This window comes from Arvicola amphibius, chromosome 3 (genome assembly GCF_903992535.2).
Source record: "Arvicola amphibius chromosome 3, mArvAmp1.2, whole genome shotgun sequence".
Lineage (NCBI taxonomy): Eukaryota > Metazoa > Chordata > Mammalia > Rodentia > Cricetidae > Arvicola > Arvicola amphibius.
This window is the reverse complement of record NC_052049.1, coordinates 76,897,171-76,915,058: the sequence shown is the minus strand read 5'-3', so window position 1 is coordinate 76,915,058 and position 17,888 is coordinate 76,897,171. Positions and strand designations below refer to the sequence as shown.

General features: G+C 39.5%; 1 protein-coding gene across 1 annotated transcript in view; it reads left to right on the top strand.

Annotated features, from left to right (window-relative positions):
* The window catches only part of Dync2h1 (dynein cytoplasmic 2 heavy chain 1), a 229,932-nt gene that overhangs the window by 34,495 nt on the left and 177,549 nt on the right, over positions 1 to 17,888 (top strand). Inside the window, 10 exon segments of the mRNA XM_038323616.1 lie at positions 963 to 1,118; positions 1,209 to 1,323; positions 2,080 to 2,250; positions 4,129 to 4,511; positions 5,833 to 5,965; positions 6,062 to 6,179; positions 11,631 to 11,743; positions 13,540 to 13,659; positions 15,093 to 15,243; positions 17,616 to 17,821. Coding sequence (XP_038179544.1) covers positions 963 to 1,118; positions 1,209 to 1,323; positions 2,080 to 2,250; positions 4,129 to 4,511; positions 5,833 to 5,965; positions 6,062 to 6,179; positions 11,631 to 11,743; positions 13,540 to 13,659; positions 15,093 to 15,243; positions 17,616 to 17,821 — 1,666 coding nt within the window.

The window sequence follows — 17,888 nt, the reverse complement described above, 5'->3', positions numbered from 1 at the left end:
ACTTCAGAAAGTTTAAGACTACAAACAACCTGTTAAACTGTCGCATCCTTAGAAGCTGTGATTGAACTGTGTAAGGACATTAAGATAAATTCAAAAAAGGATTTGTGAGAGGTTAGGACATTAAATTAGCTTACATATTAAATTCAGAGGCTCTAATATTGTTTTGATACCACTCTGTTTAAAAATGGAATATTTAATTTTAAGAAAAATACTGCTAATGCCTCTTTCTGAAGTGAATCTGGGTGTTGGGGAGAGGAGCCCTTTTACAAGCATGGGGATTGAACCTTCAACCTCCTACAGAGTTGGGCATGGCCTGCGTAGTCTAGCTCCCGTGCTTGAAGCACAGACAGTGATCATGCTTGGCCTGACTGACTGGCCAGCTTATCCACGAAACACTGCGAGTCAGGTTCAGTGAGAGAACATTTCTCAGAAGAACAGAGAGTGGTAGGAGAGGAGTCTGACATACCTCTCTGGTCCACACACACACACACACATACACACACACACACACACACGATCCAGTCAAACAGTTCATAAGACAAGTAGGAAATACGTTGCTAACTCATCTTAATGGTCACAGCAAGTGCTGATTTGTGCAGTGTCTGCCATAGCCTATGCTGGTAAATGCAGCCCTGGGATGAGTGAGTAGACTTTAATCACACATGGTAGTACACTTAGTAGATTAAGGGGGGTCTTATATTCAACTGAGAAGATATTTTGTCAGATGAGTATATAAATGTATAAAGCAAACATTTACATACAGTTATAAACATAAAAAATTTCCACATGTATTGTTTTTACATGATAGCTTTGAAAGAGGACCTAGCACGCGTGAAGTGAGTTCTCACATGAAGCAGGCATTTGTCCTTGTGTATTTCAGCCGCAGAATGTGGCTAAATAAATTATTATCTGGCACTTTTTCTTTTTGTATAAATTCAGTATTTTGATATTTATTTCTGTAGTGATGACTGCCATCATTTTGGACTAGAGGAGCCCAACTTCTCCCTGGCGTATAGCATCTCTAAAGATATTGAGAGCTGTGCACAAATCTGGGCTCTTTATGAGGAGTTCCAGCAAGGTCTCCAGGAAATGGCCAATGAAGACTGGATTTCTTACCGGTTTGATTCCTAAGCAATATTTATCTTCTTATAATTTGTTCATTTTTGGAGGAAATGTGAATTTTAATATGTGTTCATGCTCTTTTTCAGGACTAAGACCTATCTGTTTGAGGAATTTTTGATGAACTGGCATGACAGATTGAGGAAAGTTGCAGAACATTCAGTCATGACAGTGAAATTGCAGTCAGAAGTTGACAGATATAAAGTAAGATTGTTTTCTTTACTTGATACTTGAAAATGATATTTGGAGCCATTGTTTATCTTTTTATTATTTACTGTTTGAACCATAATTTATTTTTCAATTAAATTTTTCCATTATATGAAAAAAGGGAAATACATAAATTATAAAAATTATAGACATAGTTCTGCTAATAGCTGGAAAGCAGTGTAACTATGGAATTTTTTTTTGTTTTCTTGTCTTTTTAAATTTTTTTTTTCAAGAGATAGGGTTTCTCTGTGTAGTCCTAGCTGTCCTGGAACTTACTCTGTAGGTCAGACTGGATTCAGACTTGGAGATGCGCCCGCCTCTGTGTGCTGAGTGCTGGATTGAAAGGTGTGTGACACCGCCGCCCAGCTGTTGTTTGTTTTTGCATCAGTAGGAATTATACACAGGCTTTTCTGCAGTAGTGGGGATTATGGCTAGGGTCAGACAAAGGCTGTACCAACTGAGCTATATCCCCGTAGGATTTGTATTAGCTGTCAGCATTTATGTGTTCCAGAAAGCAAGGGTATATTCTGTCATGTTTTAAAATTTATAAACTACGAATGTAATGTGCATTTGTTTACAGTAATGTTAATAACAAACTTTATATGATTCTATTTAAGACTTTGATTGCAAGATTATTAAATAATTAATTAAAATTACTTATGAAATTGCATTAATATAAGTGTGAATAACTTGAATTGTGTGAAGTTTGCACATGAACATATGTGTAAGTCTTCTCTTTTTCTTTTCTGATAGATTATAATTCCTATCTTGAAATATGTGAGAGGGGAGTATCTTTCTCCAGACCACTGGCTTGACCTTTTTCGTCTGCTTGGCCTTCCTCGAGGGACCAGTCTGGAGAAATTACTGTTTGGTGACCTGCTACGAGTTGCTGATACAATTGTAGAGAAAGCCTCAGACCTTAAAGTGAGGCTTGGACTCTGCTAGTCCTTTTTATTTAGGATCTGTTCTTTCTACAAAGCAGTAACTGTGTGTGCTGTTCCATTATTCATGGTTGGTAGTGCATTGCACTGTTGGGACCTGTTAGATGAGGTTATAGAAATCCTAGTAGTGGCCCCTGCTTACAGAAGGGAAAATGTACACTATTAATACTTCGTTAGTGAAGGAAGTCAGCCGCATGAAAAATGCTAGCAGAGATGAGTCATTTAGTGTGCTCACATCATGTGACGTACTGTGGGCAGAAGCTAGAGGACAGGAGGCCCTGCAGGTAAACTAGTAACTGGCTGGTTACCAACCTGGCGGGAAAATGTCTCAAGGAAAACTAAACTGTAATTGTTGGAAAATATTCTTTCACACTGTGAACCCTGAGTTTGCATTTGCATTAATTAAATAAAATAAACCTTGGGTTAGGAGGGTGACTTAGCAACTAGTTGACAGAAAGTAATCATAGAGCTTCAGAGGGCATCCGGGAGAGATAGACACACTGGAGGGAGGGGTTTTGAGTGGTGACGATTTTTTGCTTTGGTGGAGCAGAAGGACGTGTGTGTGTGTGTGTGTGTGTGTGTGTGTGTGTATTCTAGGAGACGCCAGCAAGGAGAGATTAGTTAGCTGCTACTCAGCCTCTCTGAGCTCACAGGTTTTCACCCCAGCCTTTGAATCTCAAGTCTTATTTATAAATAGAATGGTAGAGATTTAGTTAAAACTATGCCTGCAGCTATGGAATTTCCACCAGTTTGTGGTCTGAGCAGCCAGGCTGCTGCAGGAGAAGCAGGCTGTTAACTGTGGAGTCGCAATTGCTGTCTGAGATAGCAGTAGATTAGGGTGCGGCCCCTGTGCCTAAGATAAACGACACATTGATCGTCAGGAGCTGTATGCTGTGTTTTGTCCACTAGTGATAAAATAGGGTGCTTTTGATGCTTTATTATTTTATCTCTTAAAAAATGTAAGTCTTTATGCTTGTTACTAATCCTAGATCATGCCGTTAATCTGTGAGGTTGTGACAAGATTCCTGCACAGAGGAACCACATCTGATGCAAAGAGTTTACAGGAAATTTTCCATAATATTCTGATTGTTCTAGGTTACCAAATTTTGGCCATTTCTTCTTTCAGTTGTGGATGCATAATTTTTTTCCTTGTTTTATTTTTTAGTTGCATGTTCCTTGTTGTGTTCTAAGTGTGTGTTGTGTGTGTGTGTGTGTGTGTGTGTGTGCGCCCATGCACATGCATGTGGAGGCAAGAAGCTGGTGCCAGGTGTCTTTGCACCTTATACTGTGAGGCAGGGTCACTTGTTGAATGTGGAGCTTACCAGTGGGTAGGCTGGTGTTACAGATGTGTACTGCTGTGCCTGACCTTTATGTGGGTGCTGGGCATCCAGACTTGGCATTTTATCTGCTAAGCCCTAGTCCCCCTCTTCAGACTTGAACAGCATAAGGCAGGAGTTTGTATATATTTGATCATGTGAACATGAGTGCTTAACATCTAATATGTGTGATACAGTATTCAGTTATTTTCTAGGATTATATGTAAAATGTATATCTAACTTTTTCCTAATGGTGAAAATCCATATAATATTTTTTATAAGACTGTATATGTGTGTGTATATACATATATGTGTATATGCTTGTTTTTGTTGGAGCACAGATTGAGACAGTATAATGCTATCTTAGCTGGCCTTAAACTGTGCTGCTGAAGAGGACACGGAATTCCTTGATACTCCTGCCTCCATCTCCCGAGGGCTAGGATTACAGGCGTGGACCACTATACCCCACTACAGTATATTTCTTATGATTTATTTATGGGATAATTAATTTTAAAATAACAAGTATTTATCTTTCTTGTTAATAGGATTTAAATAGTCGGGCACAAGGGGAAGTTACCATCAGAGAAGCTTTGCGTGAACTCGATCTGTGGGGAGTTGGAGCAGTATTCTCCCTGATTGATTATGAAGACAGCCAGAATCGAACTATCAAGCTGATTAAAGACTGGAAAGACATCGTGAACCAGGTTGGAGATAACAGATGCCTTCTTCAGTCCTTAAAAGATTCTCCATATTACAAAGGATTTGAAGATAAAGTATCAATTTGGGAACGAAAACTTGCACAGTTAGATGAGTACCTGCAGAATTTAAATCATATTCAGAGAAAATGGGTGTACTTGGAGCCCATTTTTGGCCGTGGAGCTTTGCCTAAAGAACAGTCACGCTTCAACAAAGTTGATGAAGATTTTAGGTCAGTACAGCTACGTAGACATAGGCATGTGGCCACATTCCTCACGCTGTGAAGTGCTCACATCCGTGAGTCCTGGGTGCGCTCCGTCTGTCCTGCAGTCAGCCTTCTGCAGTGCTGTTTCCTCTTTTGAAGCACTTCAGCCTGCTCTGTGTCTTTGCCATCCTTCATTTATGCACTAAGTGACAGGAAGCCTCCTTGAGGGCTGAGGAAGGCCTCTGTCATCTTCACAAGTTGTAGAATCATTTCTTTTTGTTTGCTGAGATCTTGCATACAGGGACAGGTGATGCTTCTCTTCTGAGCTTTAAAACTCATCATCATCCCCAGGCCTCAAGTGAACCTGGTCCTCCAGCTCACCCCCGGCACCGGTCACGTTCACCAGTGTTCACCCTTCCTCAGCAAGTTCTGCCACCTGCTGTTGCCTGCAAGACACACAGGCAGATTGTCGTCTTTCATTTTCCCCATCCCAAGTTAGTTATTAAATCGGTGTTCTCATCTCTATCTCTTACATAGGTGCTGCATTAGCCTTCCAACTTGTTCTTCTTGAAGTTTTCATATGGTAGCAAGAATAATCATTTAAAATGAAGTTTCCTTGTTTTAATTTTTTTTAATGTAATTAAACTTTTGTAACATTGCACTAAGGAGAAAGCATATGTGTCTCTTGCCATCTCTCCAGCCTCTACTCCAGTGTCTTAAGTCCATGTAGTTGTTTCCCAGAACCTCAGTCACAAACTCTTCCTTTGTTTATTCATCATGCATATCTCAGCTTGGGTCACTTCCCCAAAGAAGGCTTAAGTCAGAGGTTTCCTAATAGTCACTGTGCTAACACTTTGCACCTTTTCTTTGTGGTGTTTATTATACTTTAGTATTTTAAGGTATTAGTATTACTTAGTGCCCTTCTATGTTACTGGACTATTAGTTCTATGGCATAGAACTTAATATTTATTGAATGAATGACTGAATGAATGAATGAAGATTTGTAATATTTGATGAAAAATTGTAATGACATTAATTTTCACATGGTTTACTAGAAGCATGATAAGTTATTAATTATAAATGCTGTTCTTAATTTGAAACATGAAAATGCTTTCATTTAAGGCAGAAATCTTTTTTTTTTTTTTTTTGTTTTTGTTTTTCGAGACAGGGTTTCCCTGTAGTTTCTAGAGCCTGTCCTGGAACTAGCTCTTGTAGACCAGGCTGGCCTCGAACTCAGAGATCCACCTGCCTCTGCCTCCCGAGTGCTGGGATTAAAGGCGTGCGCCACCACCGCCCGGCTTAAGGCAGAAATCTTAACATAAATGTGAAAATAATTTTTATCTTGTAGATCAATAATGATGGACATCAAGAAGGACAATAGAGTTACCACATTGACTACTCATGCAGGAATCCGAAATGCTCTGCTAACAATACTTGATCAGCTTCAGAGATGTCAGAAATCCTTAAATGAATTTTTGGAGGCATGTCTGCTTATTTTAAGCTTTAATAAATTGTGACATATTCAATATCTTAATCATTGAAAAGAGAAAAACTTTTTTTCTTTTCTTTTTCATTAGGAAAAACGGTCAGCATTCCCAAGATTTTATTTTATTGGTGACGATGACTTGTTAGAAATCCTGGGCCAGTCCACTAACCCGTCAGTGATTCAGTCCCATCTGAAGAAGCTGTTTGCAGGTAGGGACCAACATTCTGCCAACAAATTCTGAGTTGTAACTGTTTTTCAGGCATAACATTATGCCCTTCACTAAGCACAGTTCATACCCCCACCTTTCAGCAATCGGTGAAGCCAGTAAGTTAGTACAGTATGTGCAGTGTGATGGTTCTGTAGTGAACGTAAGGGCAGTGCAAAAACCATGTCTACGAGGGCATGCAGCTCACTTTGGGGATGTCATGAACAGAATGATGAAATCGAACGTTATATGTGTTAATTACAAGAAAGGTCACTAGGCAGAGGGCAGAGGCTGTGCAAAGCCTAAAAGTAGAGAAGTAGAGGAGAAGGTTGAGGCTGAGGTGCAGGAGAATGAAAGACCATGGAGCTGAAATGCTCAGTGGACTGCTGTTGTCCACAGAGAGACTTGAAAGGCATTAAAGCTGGGAGTGATTTGTACAGTGGCAGTTATACAATGTTTGTATAATTGGAATTGGAATGAACACGATGAGAACTTAGTGCCTTTTGTTTTCCTGAAATGGTACTTTTGGAAATCAATAAGCTTCTTTAGGGAGTAATGATTGACTTTTTTCAGGTATACTATTTGCAAAAGAGCTGTATTTTCAAATTAACTTTAAAAAGTAATTGCTTTTTTTTTTTTTTAAAAAAAAACCCATTTACCATTTTTATTTATAGTCAGATCTGCAAACTACAGCCTATGTGCCTAGGCTATCTTACTATCATTTTTTAAAAAAGTTTTTTTTTATCAGACCTAAAAATTGCTAAAGAAATAGAAACAGTCATCAAAAGTCTCCTAACCAAAAAAGCCCAGGACCAGATGGTTTCAGCTCAAAATTCTACAAGAGTTTCAAAGAAGAATTAACACCAAATACTCCTCAAATTGTTCCACACAGTAGAAACAGAAGGAACATTGCCAAACTCTTTTTATGAGGCTACAATACCCTGATAACAAACCACATAAAGACATTACTAAGAAAGAGAATTACAGACCAATCTCACTCATGAACATTGATGCAAAAATACTAAATAAAATACTGGCAAATTGAATCCAAGAACACATCAGAACCATCATCCACCATGATCAAGTTGGCTTCATCCCAGAGATGCAGGGATGGTTCAAAATATGAAAATCTGTCAACTTAATCCACCATATAAACAAACTGAAAAATAAAAACCACATGATCATCTCATTAGATGCCAAAAAATGCTTTCAACAGAATACAACATTCCTTCATGATAAAGGTCTTGGAGAGAGCAGGGATACAAGGAACATACCTAAACATAATAAAGGCAATATTCATCAAGCCAACAGCCAACATCAAAATAAATGGAGAGAAACTCCCAGCAATTCCACTGAAATCAGCAACAAGACGAGGTTGTCGACTCTCTCTATATCTATCCAATATAGTTCTTGAGGTCCTAGCTAGAGCAATAAGACACCAAAAGGAGATCAACAGGATACAAATCGGAAAAGAAGTCAAACTCTCACTATTTGCTGAAGATATGATAGTTTACATAAGCAACCCCAAAAATTCTATCAAGGAACTTTTTTTTTCTTTTTTCTTTTTTTGGTTTTTCGAGACAGGGTTTCTCTGCAGCTTTTTTAGAGCCTGTCCTGGAACGCTATAGCTCTTGTAGACCAGGCTGGCCTCGAACTCACAGAGATCCGCCTGCCTCTGCCTCCTGAGTGCTGGGATTAAAGGCGTGCGCCACCACCGCCCGGCCTCTATCAAGGAACTTTTACAACTCATAAACACCTTTCAGTAATGGGGCAGGATACAAGAGACTTTTTTTTTTTTTGAGTTACACAGATGATAAAAGGACTGAGAAAGAAATCATAAACATCACCCTTCACAATAGCCACAAATAGCATAAAATATCTAGGAGTAATTATAACCAAACAAGTGGAAGACTTGTATGACAAGAACTTTAAATCTTTGAAGAAAGAAATTGAAAAAGACACCAGAAAGTAGAAAGATCTCCCATACTTTTGGGTAGGTAGAATTAACATAGTAAAAATTGCCGGAAGCAAAGACCTGTATTTTGAGATTTGTATTTTGTTTACAGCCATCTTAAGTTCACAAGTAAGAACTTTGCAGGGCAAGTTCTGGACCTAAGACTTAGGCACCTAGTGAGACTTGAGGCACCAGGCTTTTAGGAAACATTAGTATTTTCCTTTGTTAGTCAATAATCACAGACCCACAGTATTTACTTATCAGTTAGGGATGTCTCCAGGCTTGACTTCCAGCAGACCTGACACCCCTTTCCTCCCCCCTTGTCCAACTGCTATATAACAGCCTCTGAGAATAATAAACTCTGCGGCTTGATCAGAAATACTGTCTTGCCGTCATTCTTCTTGTCTCTCGCCCCTCCATTCCTCTCCCCTAGGTTTATCTGGGCCCACTGTTTGTATCCCACTGTCTGGGATAAAAAAAATGGCAATCTTACCAGAAGCAATCTACAGATTCCCAGCAAAATTCTTCACAGTCCTTGAAAGAACAGTACTCAACTTCATATGGAAAAGTAAAAACCCCAGTATAGCCAAAACAATCCTGTACAAGAAAATAACTTCTGGAGGCATCACAATTCTTGACTACAAACTCTACTACAGAGCTACAGTACTGAAAACAGCCTAGTATTGGCATAAAAACAGACAAGAAGACCAATGGAACCAAATCGAAGACCTGGGTATTAATCCACACACCTTCGAACACCTGATTTTTGACAAAGAAGCAAAAAAAATATCAAATGGAAAAAAGAAAGCATATTTAACAAATGGTTTACTTAACTGGCATAACTGGATATCAACATGTAGAAGAATGAAAATAGATCCATATCTATCACCATGCACAAAATGCAAGTCCAAATGGATCAAAGACCTCAACATAAAGCCAGCCACACTGAACCTCATAGAAGAGAAAGTGGGAAGTACACTTGAACGCATTGTCATGGGAGACCGCTTCCTAAATATAATCCCAGTAGCATAGACACTGAGAGAAACAATTAATAAATGGGACCTCTTGAAACTGAAATGCTTCTGTAAAGCAAAGGACACAGTCAACAAGACAAAATGACAACCTACAGAATGGGAAAAGATCTTCACTAACCACACATCAGACAGAGGCCTGATCTCCAAAATATACAAACAACTCAAGAAGTTGGTCATCTAAAGAACAAATAATCCAATAAAAAAATGAAATACAGACCTAAACAGAGAACTCTCAACAGAGGAATCTAAAGTGGCTGAAAGACTCTTAAGAAAATGTTCAACATCCTTAGTCATCAGAGAAATGCAAATCAAAACAACTCTGATATTCCATCTTACACCTGGAAGAATGGCCAAGATCAAAAACACTGATGACAACTTATGCTGGAGAGGTTGTGGGGTAAAGCGAATACTTCTGCATTGCTGGTGGAAGTGCAAGCTGGTACAGCCCCCTTTGGATATCAGTATGCCAATTTCTCAGAAAATTAGGAAACAGCCTTCCTCAAGACCCAGCAATACACTTTTGGGTATATATCCAAAGGATGCTCAATCATACCTCAAGGACATGTGCTCAACTATGTTCATAGCAGCTTTGTTTGTCATAGCCAGAACCTGGAAACAACCTAAATGCCCCTTGACTGAAGAATGAATAAGGAAAATGTGGTATATTTACATAATGGAGTACTACATAGCAGGAAAAAAAACCACATCTTAAAATTTGCAGGCAAATGGATGGAGCTAGAAAACATCATACTGAGTGAGGTAACCCAGACCCAGAAAGACAATTATCATATTTACCCACTCATAAGTGGTTTTTAAACATAAAGCAAAGAAAACCAGGCCAGAAATCACAATCCCAGAGAACCTAGACAACAATGAGGACCCTAAGAGAGATATACATGGACCTAATCTACATGGGAAATAGAAAAAGACAAGATTTCCTGAGTTAATTGGGAACATGGGGACCATGGGAGAGGGTTAAAGGGGAGGGGAGAAGAAGAGAGTGCAACAGAGAAAAATGTAGAGCTCAATGAAAATCAATAAATAAAATCCAAATTCCCCCCCCCCCCCCAAATAAGGTTTTATTCAAACATAGTCATGCATGTTAGCTTTCCATATTGGTTATAGTTGCTTTGTGTTCTGAATTCTGACTTGTCATTGATAGAGAACCTGGCCCATGGAACCTCAAATACTCTACCTTCTTTTTTATGATACAGTTTCCAGTGCTTACGAACCTGAAACTGTAGGCTGTCTCTCTGTACTCACTATACTTGTGTAAACACCATTTTAAGATACACAACCTTTCCATAAGCCCAGAGAATTCCCTCATGTTATCAGTCTTCTTCCCATTCTACTGCCCAGACGGTTACGGATCTCATTTGTACAGACCAGTTTCTGACATTCCAAGGACTTTGTGTAGTAAAATCATCTCTGTCTCCCCACAACCTTTAGGGTGATACTCAGATGTGTGATGCATTAGATAAAAGCCAGAAAAAGGTTCAGGTCCTGAAACCTTGCTGCACAGCTGTTGGTAGGTAATGTGTACCTTAGGTGCTCATTAATAGGTAACATTTTTGGTTTAGAATAATGATTATACCATACCTAGGGCTGCTGAACTCAGAATAGTTGGGCTGATGCCACAGGTTAACCACTGTCATGGTGATGTCTCTATCTACTTTCTCAGTAGCTTTGGAGTTGTTTCTGTTTTGTCTGGTCACCTCATGACCTGTTGGTTATGTCCCATTAACTGACATAACTAAAGCTATTTCCTGATACTGAATTTATCTATTTACTGTTTGCACTTTTGAATTATTTCAGTTTTGGGTTAAGATAAATAAAACTATTGCAAATTTTCATATATATTTTAATATGCTATATATTTTAAAAAGTATCTAAACATTTAGTTAAGGTAAATGTTTGTTTAGGCTTTGTGTGAAACTTTCTTGTGATAGTCCAAAGAGATTGTGATGTTCTAGTCCACTGCTAAGAATGTATGAGAGTTAAGTGTCCTGATGGATTACTATGTGCTAGTTGATTAGAATGCCTGTTCTTCCCGGAAATGATGAAATTTAATGACTAAACATACATACAAGCCAGGCATCTATAGATACCATCAGTAAATGTTGTTATACTTACAGATGTTAATACAATATTTAAAATTAGTAATGAGAATACCCAGTGAAAGTATTTTTCCTTACTTTCCTTCATTAACACATTTAATACAAGGGCTACTACTATATATGTTATGTCATGTACATTATAATCCTCTAGTATCTGAGTATAGAATATGTGGGGTGTGGGTGTATATAGCAATGCATATTACCCTTTAAATCTTTTTCTTTACATTGCTGCTTTCAATTAAGTTACGGTGTGTGCGGTGCTGGGGGTATAATCCAGAGCCCTGTGCTTGATGGGATAGCGCTGTGTGCCCAACTGCACCCTGAGCCCAAATGTTGCTTTTGTGTTGTAGGCATTAACAGTGTGTGCTTTGATGAGGAATCCAAACATATAACTGCAATGAAGTCGCTAGAGGGAGAAGTTGTGCCTTTTAAAAACAAAGTTCTCCTGTCAAATAATGTGGAGGTGAGCAGCCCCTAGTTCATGAAGTGAGCCATATGAAATTTATATCTATTAATTGAGTCTTCAAAATTTTTTGCCTTATGATCTCCTAAAAGTTGTGGTATTAAAAAGAATGGATATTTAGTTTTTGAAATACAGCATTTAATTCTATAAAGAACTTTAGTTCTGGAGTAAAAAGTACTAAAAGTACTTGCATCTGAACCTTTGTGTCAGCTCTGTGACACAAAGGAAATGGGAAATTAACTCTTGTTGCAAAGACATTTTTTAAAAAATATTTATTTATTTATTATGTATAAAATATTCTGTCTGTGTGTATGCCTGCAGGCCAGAAGAGGGCGCCAGATCTCATTACAGATTGTTGTGAGCCACCATGTGGTTGCTGGGAATTGAACTCAGGACCTTTGGAAGAGCAGGCAATGCTCTTAACCTCTGAGCCATCTCTCCAGCCCGCAAAAACATTCTTTTGAAAGTTGGAATTCTTTTGAAAGTTAAATGGAATAACATTAAGTCTTAGGGCTTTTTAATTTTTATTTTTTATGAGTTTTGTGAGATGATTTGGGTAAACAAGTTAGCAGGAGCAGTAGCTTGTATCACTTTGATTTGTAATCTTCAGGCTCAGACTCACTCCTGATCAGACCTCAACATCCTATTGGATTTCAAGCATTTCAATCAGGTGACTGAAAGCACCGACATTTGCCAAGTAGCTGACATTGTTGGATATGAGTTTTGTGTTTTCTTTCCCTCAGTTGGCAGAGTGGAGGGAGGAAGGAGCTCAGGATCTAAGATAAGGACTAGATCAGTAAGGCAGCAGTGGAAGTCGAGGTTCTGGGAACTTTTGTGATTAACGGAACATCTCTGTGGCCTACAGTGAGAGATTCCCGTTTTGCATACAAGGTCTTGTGAAGCTTTAGTTTGCCTTGTCCTCATGTGCACCAGGTTCTACTCATGTCAGCCCCCTGCCTCACACTCTAGAGCAAACCACCACACCAAGCTTCAGGTTTTCAGCTTTTAGCTTTGGTGGCTTTGAGCTATGTTCAGTACTGGCAAGTGCTTACCGATGAGTAAAAAACTGGAGCTTCGAGCAAACTTAGGAAAGGCTGAAGAGCTATAGCTGTAGTTTTGTGCATATATTTTTGCATATGCAAACTATTAAGTAGTGATTGATAGTGTTGTTTTTCGTAGCTGTCGTTATACACATGTGTGAGAATGTAGTGGGCAGTGAAGAAACAAGCCTAGGGCATTGTGCATGCTAGGCATGGTTCTGTCACCGAGTTACACACTTGCTAGTTTACATTTTATCATGTTACCTATAATCAAGTGAGCAGATAAAGGCATTATTGGGACATTGAAGCAAAATCAGCTTAAAAGGCAGTCTGATCCCCCTACTTGTAGTATGTTCACCCTAGCGAATCCCTTCTTTAGTATATTTTCCTAATGAGGAACCCCTTCTGTGGCTGAACTTTCCTGATCTCTAGAACACCAGGAGATTCAGCTAGCTCCTTGCTCGGGACTTCATAGGTTTGTCATAATAATGAATTTATGGGGTTCCTTTGGGCATAGGTTTTTATATCAGACCAGTCAGTGTGAGTGTTCACACTCAACATTGTCTTAAGCGGTAAAAAGAAACAGCAACAACAAAATTGTTTTTCTCAAACTATTTAAATAACAATGATACAGCACATAGTGCATCTGCAGAGTGTAGTCTCTAAGAATTCACATCCCGTCTTTGCTGAAGGAGTGTGGTTAGGCACAGACTGATTTATTTCATGACTCATACTGTTTTCTCCATTCACTATCAGGCATGGTTAAATGATTTGGCTTTGGAAATGAAGCAGACTTTGAAACAGTTGTTGAAAGAATGTGTTACTGCTGGGAGGAGTTCACAGGGTGCCATCGACCCGTCTCTGTTCCCTTCCCAGGTGAGGGGACTCTGCTGGGGTATGGTAGGTAGGCACGGGCCAGCTGCTTCAGATAACTTGTATTTACATCTTTTGTCCAGTACTTACCAACAATATATATTCCTTCACAAACCCATGTCGTCTTCCCTCAGCCCTGAAGGGAGGATGAAGTGTACAACAACAGCAGGCTATTTGCAGGCTCCATCAGTTCCCTGGGAAAAGTTTAGGGATAGGGAATTGGGCAGAAACTGATGTCCCGCCTCCTGGTCACTGAAGAGGAGGGTTTGTACCACGGCTGTCCCATCTCTCTGCCCTTCTCATGGGGTCATCTCAGATGCTGGAGCTGGGAGGAACTTAGATGAAATATAGTAACACTGACCTAGAGTACTGGCTAGGAGCCTCAAAGCCAGGCCTCATGGTGGGTTATAGAGATGGCTGCAAATCAGCGTTAACAACAGTGCATGCCTGCAGCACTGGATTCTAGATACGATACCTTACATTCCTTGTTCTTGGCTGTAGAGTAATGGAGCACTAATAATGATTGGGTTCTGGGTGCTGCTTTGTTTAGGATTTGGCCATGTTAACAGGGGTAGGCCCTTAGTGGTTTAGCTCTTAGATAAGCATTGAAATGTGTGTAAGTTCTCACAGAACAATGTATTCAACATTTTGCCACCAAGCTTGATGTTTTGGGTTTGATTTCTGCAGCCCACAGGGTGGAGGGGAAGCACTAACTTGTGGGAGCTGTCTTCTGAACTCCACACATGTGCTGTGATGCACACGTATGAAAGGGCATGCACAGTACTTATTTTTTTATTAAACGGAATGGAAGTTGTGGTAGAGGATCTGATTCTAGCCCCTCCCAATCCAGACAACTCTCAGGGGTTTCCCCTGAGAAGGTGAAAACAGTGATACTGGGATACCATTTCATGTGTAACTGAAATCATTCTTTCTAAAACCTTTTAATATTGTTTGAATCTAGTCTTTGTCTTCATTTTTCAGAACTCTGGAACTGGTACTGAGGTAGAGTTTGAAAACTAGGAAGTTTTAAGGTTTTTAGTAATAGTTTAAAGAAAAACGAGGATGTATGTGTTAAGGGCTAATACATGTAATATGCGTGTACTAGAAATCACATGGAAGCCCAGAATACAAAATGACTTAGCTCACTTTTAAGTCCTGAACTGCCTGAACTTATCTAAAATTTCAGTGAAACCAGGATACCATTTCATGTGGAAAACTTTTTCCTTGAGTAAATTTTAGCTGGGAGATATATATGTATTATACTATTTCTATCATTCTTTATATTATAATATGAAGATGGAAGATGATAGCCAGTCCATGTTGACTTTTAATCATCTTGTGTTTTGTTTAGTAATATTGGTATGTGTAATATAGGACAAAGATGCATTGGCAGAACTTTATACACATGAAGAGTAATTTTTCTTGTTCTGCAACAGATACTGTGCTTGGCAGAGCAGATCAAGTTTACTGAAGATGTAGAAAATGCCATTAAAGACCACAGCCTCCACCAGATTGAAACACAACTGGTAGCTAAACTAGAGCGCTATACCAGTGTTGACACAAGTTCCGAGGACCCAGGGAACTCAGGTATGGAGAGTAAACTTTCTGTTGGTGTCTGTCATGAGCGCTTTGTACTCACCAATCCATCCTCCAGTGACTTACGGCATACTTAAGGTTCCCTTTCCTTCCCTTTCTTCTTTCCTTTCCTTCCCTTTCTTCTTTCCTTTCCTTTCCTTTCCTTTCCTTTCCTTTCCTTTCCTTTCCTTTCCTTTCCTTTCCCTTTCCCTTTCCCTTTCCCTTTCCCTTTTCCTTTTCTTTTCCGTCTTTCTCTCTCCCTTTCTTTTTTGAGATAGGGTTTCTCTATACAGCCTTAGCTTTTCTGGGAATTGCTGTGTAGACCAGTCTGTCCTCAAACTCAGATATCTGCTTGCTTCGGCCTCTCAAGTGCCAGGATTAATGGTGTGCCACAGTGTCTGGCTTATACTTTTTATCTTGTACTCAAAGTCAGTATGTACTACTTGAGGTGGAAAGTCAAAGCTTTGCCCACATAAGTTTCTTTATCCTTCTCTCAGGTTACTTTTATATACACTGACACTCCATGAGATTATAGTTTTTGATTTTAGCAGTTTAAAGAGTTGAGAGGAAAAAACTAATGAACTCAAAAGATATAGCTCAGTGTGTGCTTCAGGCTTCCTTCTGGTGCTTTTTCCCATCTCAGTAACTATAACTGTTGACTTAGAGTAGGTTTGCCAGCTGTTAGTGTGCATTCTCCTCAGAATGCCCTCTTCTACCTTTGTCTATGAGGGGTATTTCATTGGTTGTTATTGGTTAGCACTTCATTTCTTCCAACATCCTGAAATATCATCATTTCACTTTAGTTTCTCATTGTGTTTTCTGATGAGTGATGTACAACTCTCTATAAACAGTGTTCTTATATATAATATATTTATTACATATGTTAACGCAAATATTTTTATAAGAAGGGGAATGTGTTGGGAGATGGGGTTGGAGAGATGGAGAATGAATTGGAAGGAGCTGGAGGAGCAGCGGGGATAGATATAATCAAAACATTATAGTAAATTCTTAAAGATTTAATAAAAGTATTATATACATTTAAATTGCAGTTAGAAAAAAATCTGGTTTATAGTTTTCATCTATAAAATTTCTATCTATTTCTTCATGTGTTGTTTTCTTTGTTGACATTGTTCCCATTCATTTCTGGAGTGCGGGTTATCTTTTGGAGTGTGTTGTTTGAGGCAAGGTCTCATGTAAGCAGATGAGCCTGCTTAGTGCTGGATCATACAGTGTGTCCTCACCCCCAGCTTGGTGGGGCACTGTTTAAACTGTGGTTAAAGTCTTGCATAACTGTTTCAGATTGCTGCTTTGTGGCACCGGTGCCAGGCGGTTGTCTGTTTCTATGTAGACTCAAATGGTTTTGGCTTCTGTGAGCGTTAACTAATTGTGAAGTGTGTCTTGGTCATCTCTGTTATGAGTGTCTGCATCTTGCTTGACTCAGGTGCAAGTGGACATTTTTGATTGAGTGACATGAGTCACAAGGCTTGGGCTGTGGCTCCTGCAGTGCCAGTGTCTCTCCAGACTCTGCTGTTTGACTCCAGCCCATGTGTGGTATGTGTGTGACAGCCAGTGGCAGTTCCTGAAGTGTCTGTTGGCAGCGTGGAGTTTATTTGCAAATCTGAGTCCTCCCCTCATCCGCTGTTGTATACTAGGCATTCTCTGCATTCCTTTGGGTCCTGTGGCTTGGAAGTTGCATTTCTGTCTGTTTATGCTCTTGTGTGTTCTGAATGCATCTGTTGGCTGTGCTACTCATGGGAGAACAGAGGACAGTGAACAAGTGGGGTTTGCCTTTTTCTCTTGGATTTTCTTTTTGAGAAAATAAATCCTTTTCTCAAGGATTTCTCCTCAAATTTTGGGGGCTGATACCTTCTTGCTGGAGCTTTAGGTCTTTCTGAGTCCTTCATGTCAGTGTTTTAGGGTGTCCTGAGACATTTCCTGCCTCTCAGACTTTAGCTGGAGGCCTGTGAGAGCTCTGTTTTGTCCCAGGCTCAGCTTCTGACTGTATGGCCTGTGACTCAGGATAACAAGGGAGCAACAAGGAAAGACTGTAGCTTTCCTATGGCATTTCAGCAGCTGTGACTCTGGCTCTCACCCCCAGTTTGCCGCTCTTTAGTTTTGAGCCATGAGAGCTACTGGCATGCAGGGCTTTTGCTTTTATTTAGAGGGGAAGAGGACAGGGGGTGCTTCCTTTCTTGGGTTCCCCCATCTTACTGAATTTTATGCCTTTTGCAGTTTTGTTATTTCTTGTTGACTGTCGGTTTTATATGACTCGTTATCACAGTAGTGCAGTGAATCCTGAAATCACCATTTAGAGTCTTTGACATAGCACATGTGTGCACAGGATGCAACTCTCACTAACATTGTGTCTTTTTTTTAATGTGTAGAATCAGGCATTCTGGAGCTTAAGCTTAAAGCACTAATTCTTGATATTATTCATAATATTGATATTGTGAAGCAATTAAACCAAGTTCAAGTTCATACAACTGATGACTGGGCTTGGAAGAAACAAGTCAGATTCTATATGAAAAGTGACCATACATGTTATGTTCAAATGGTGGATTCTGAACTTCAGTATACATATGAGTACCAGGTAGGACTCTTGGTAGAAGAATTTGACTTTCGGGGTGGGGAGAGCAGGGAGCAGAAACTATTTAAAG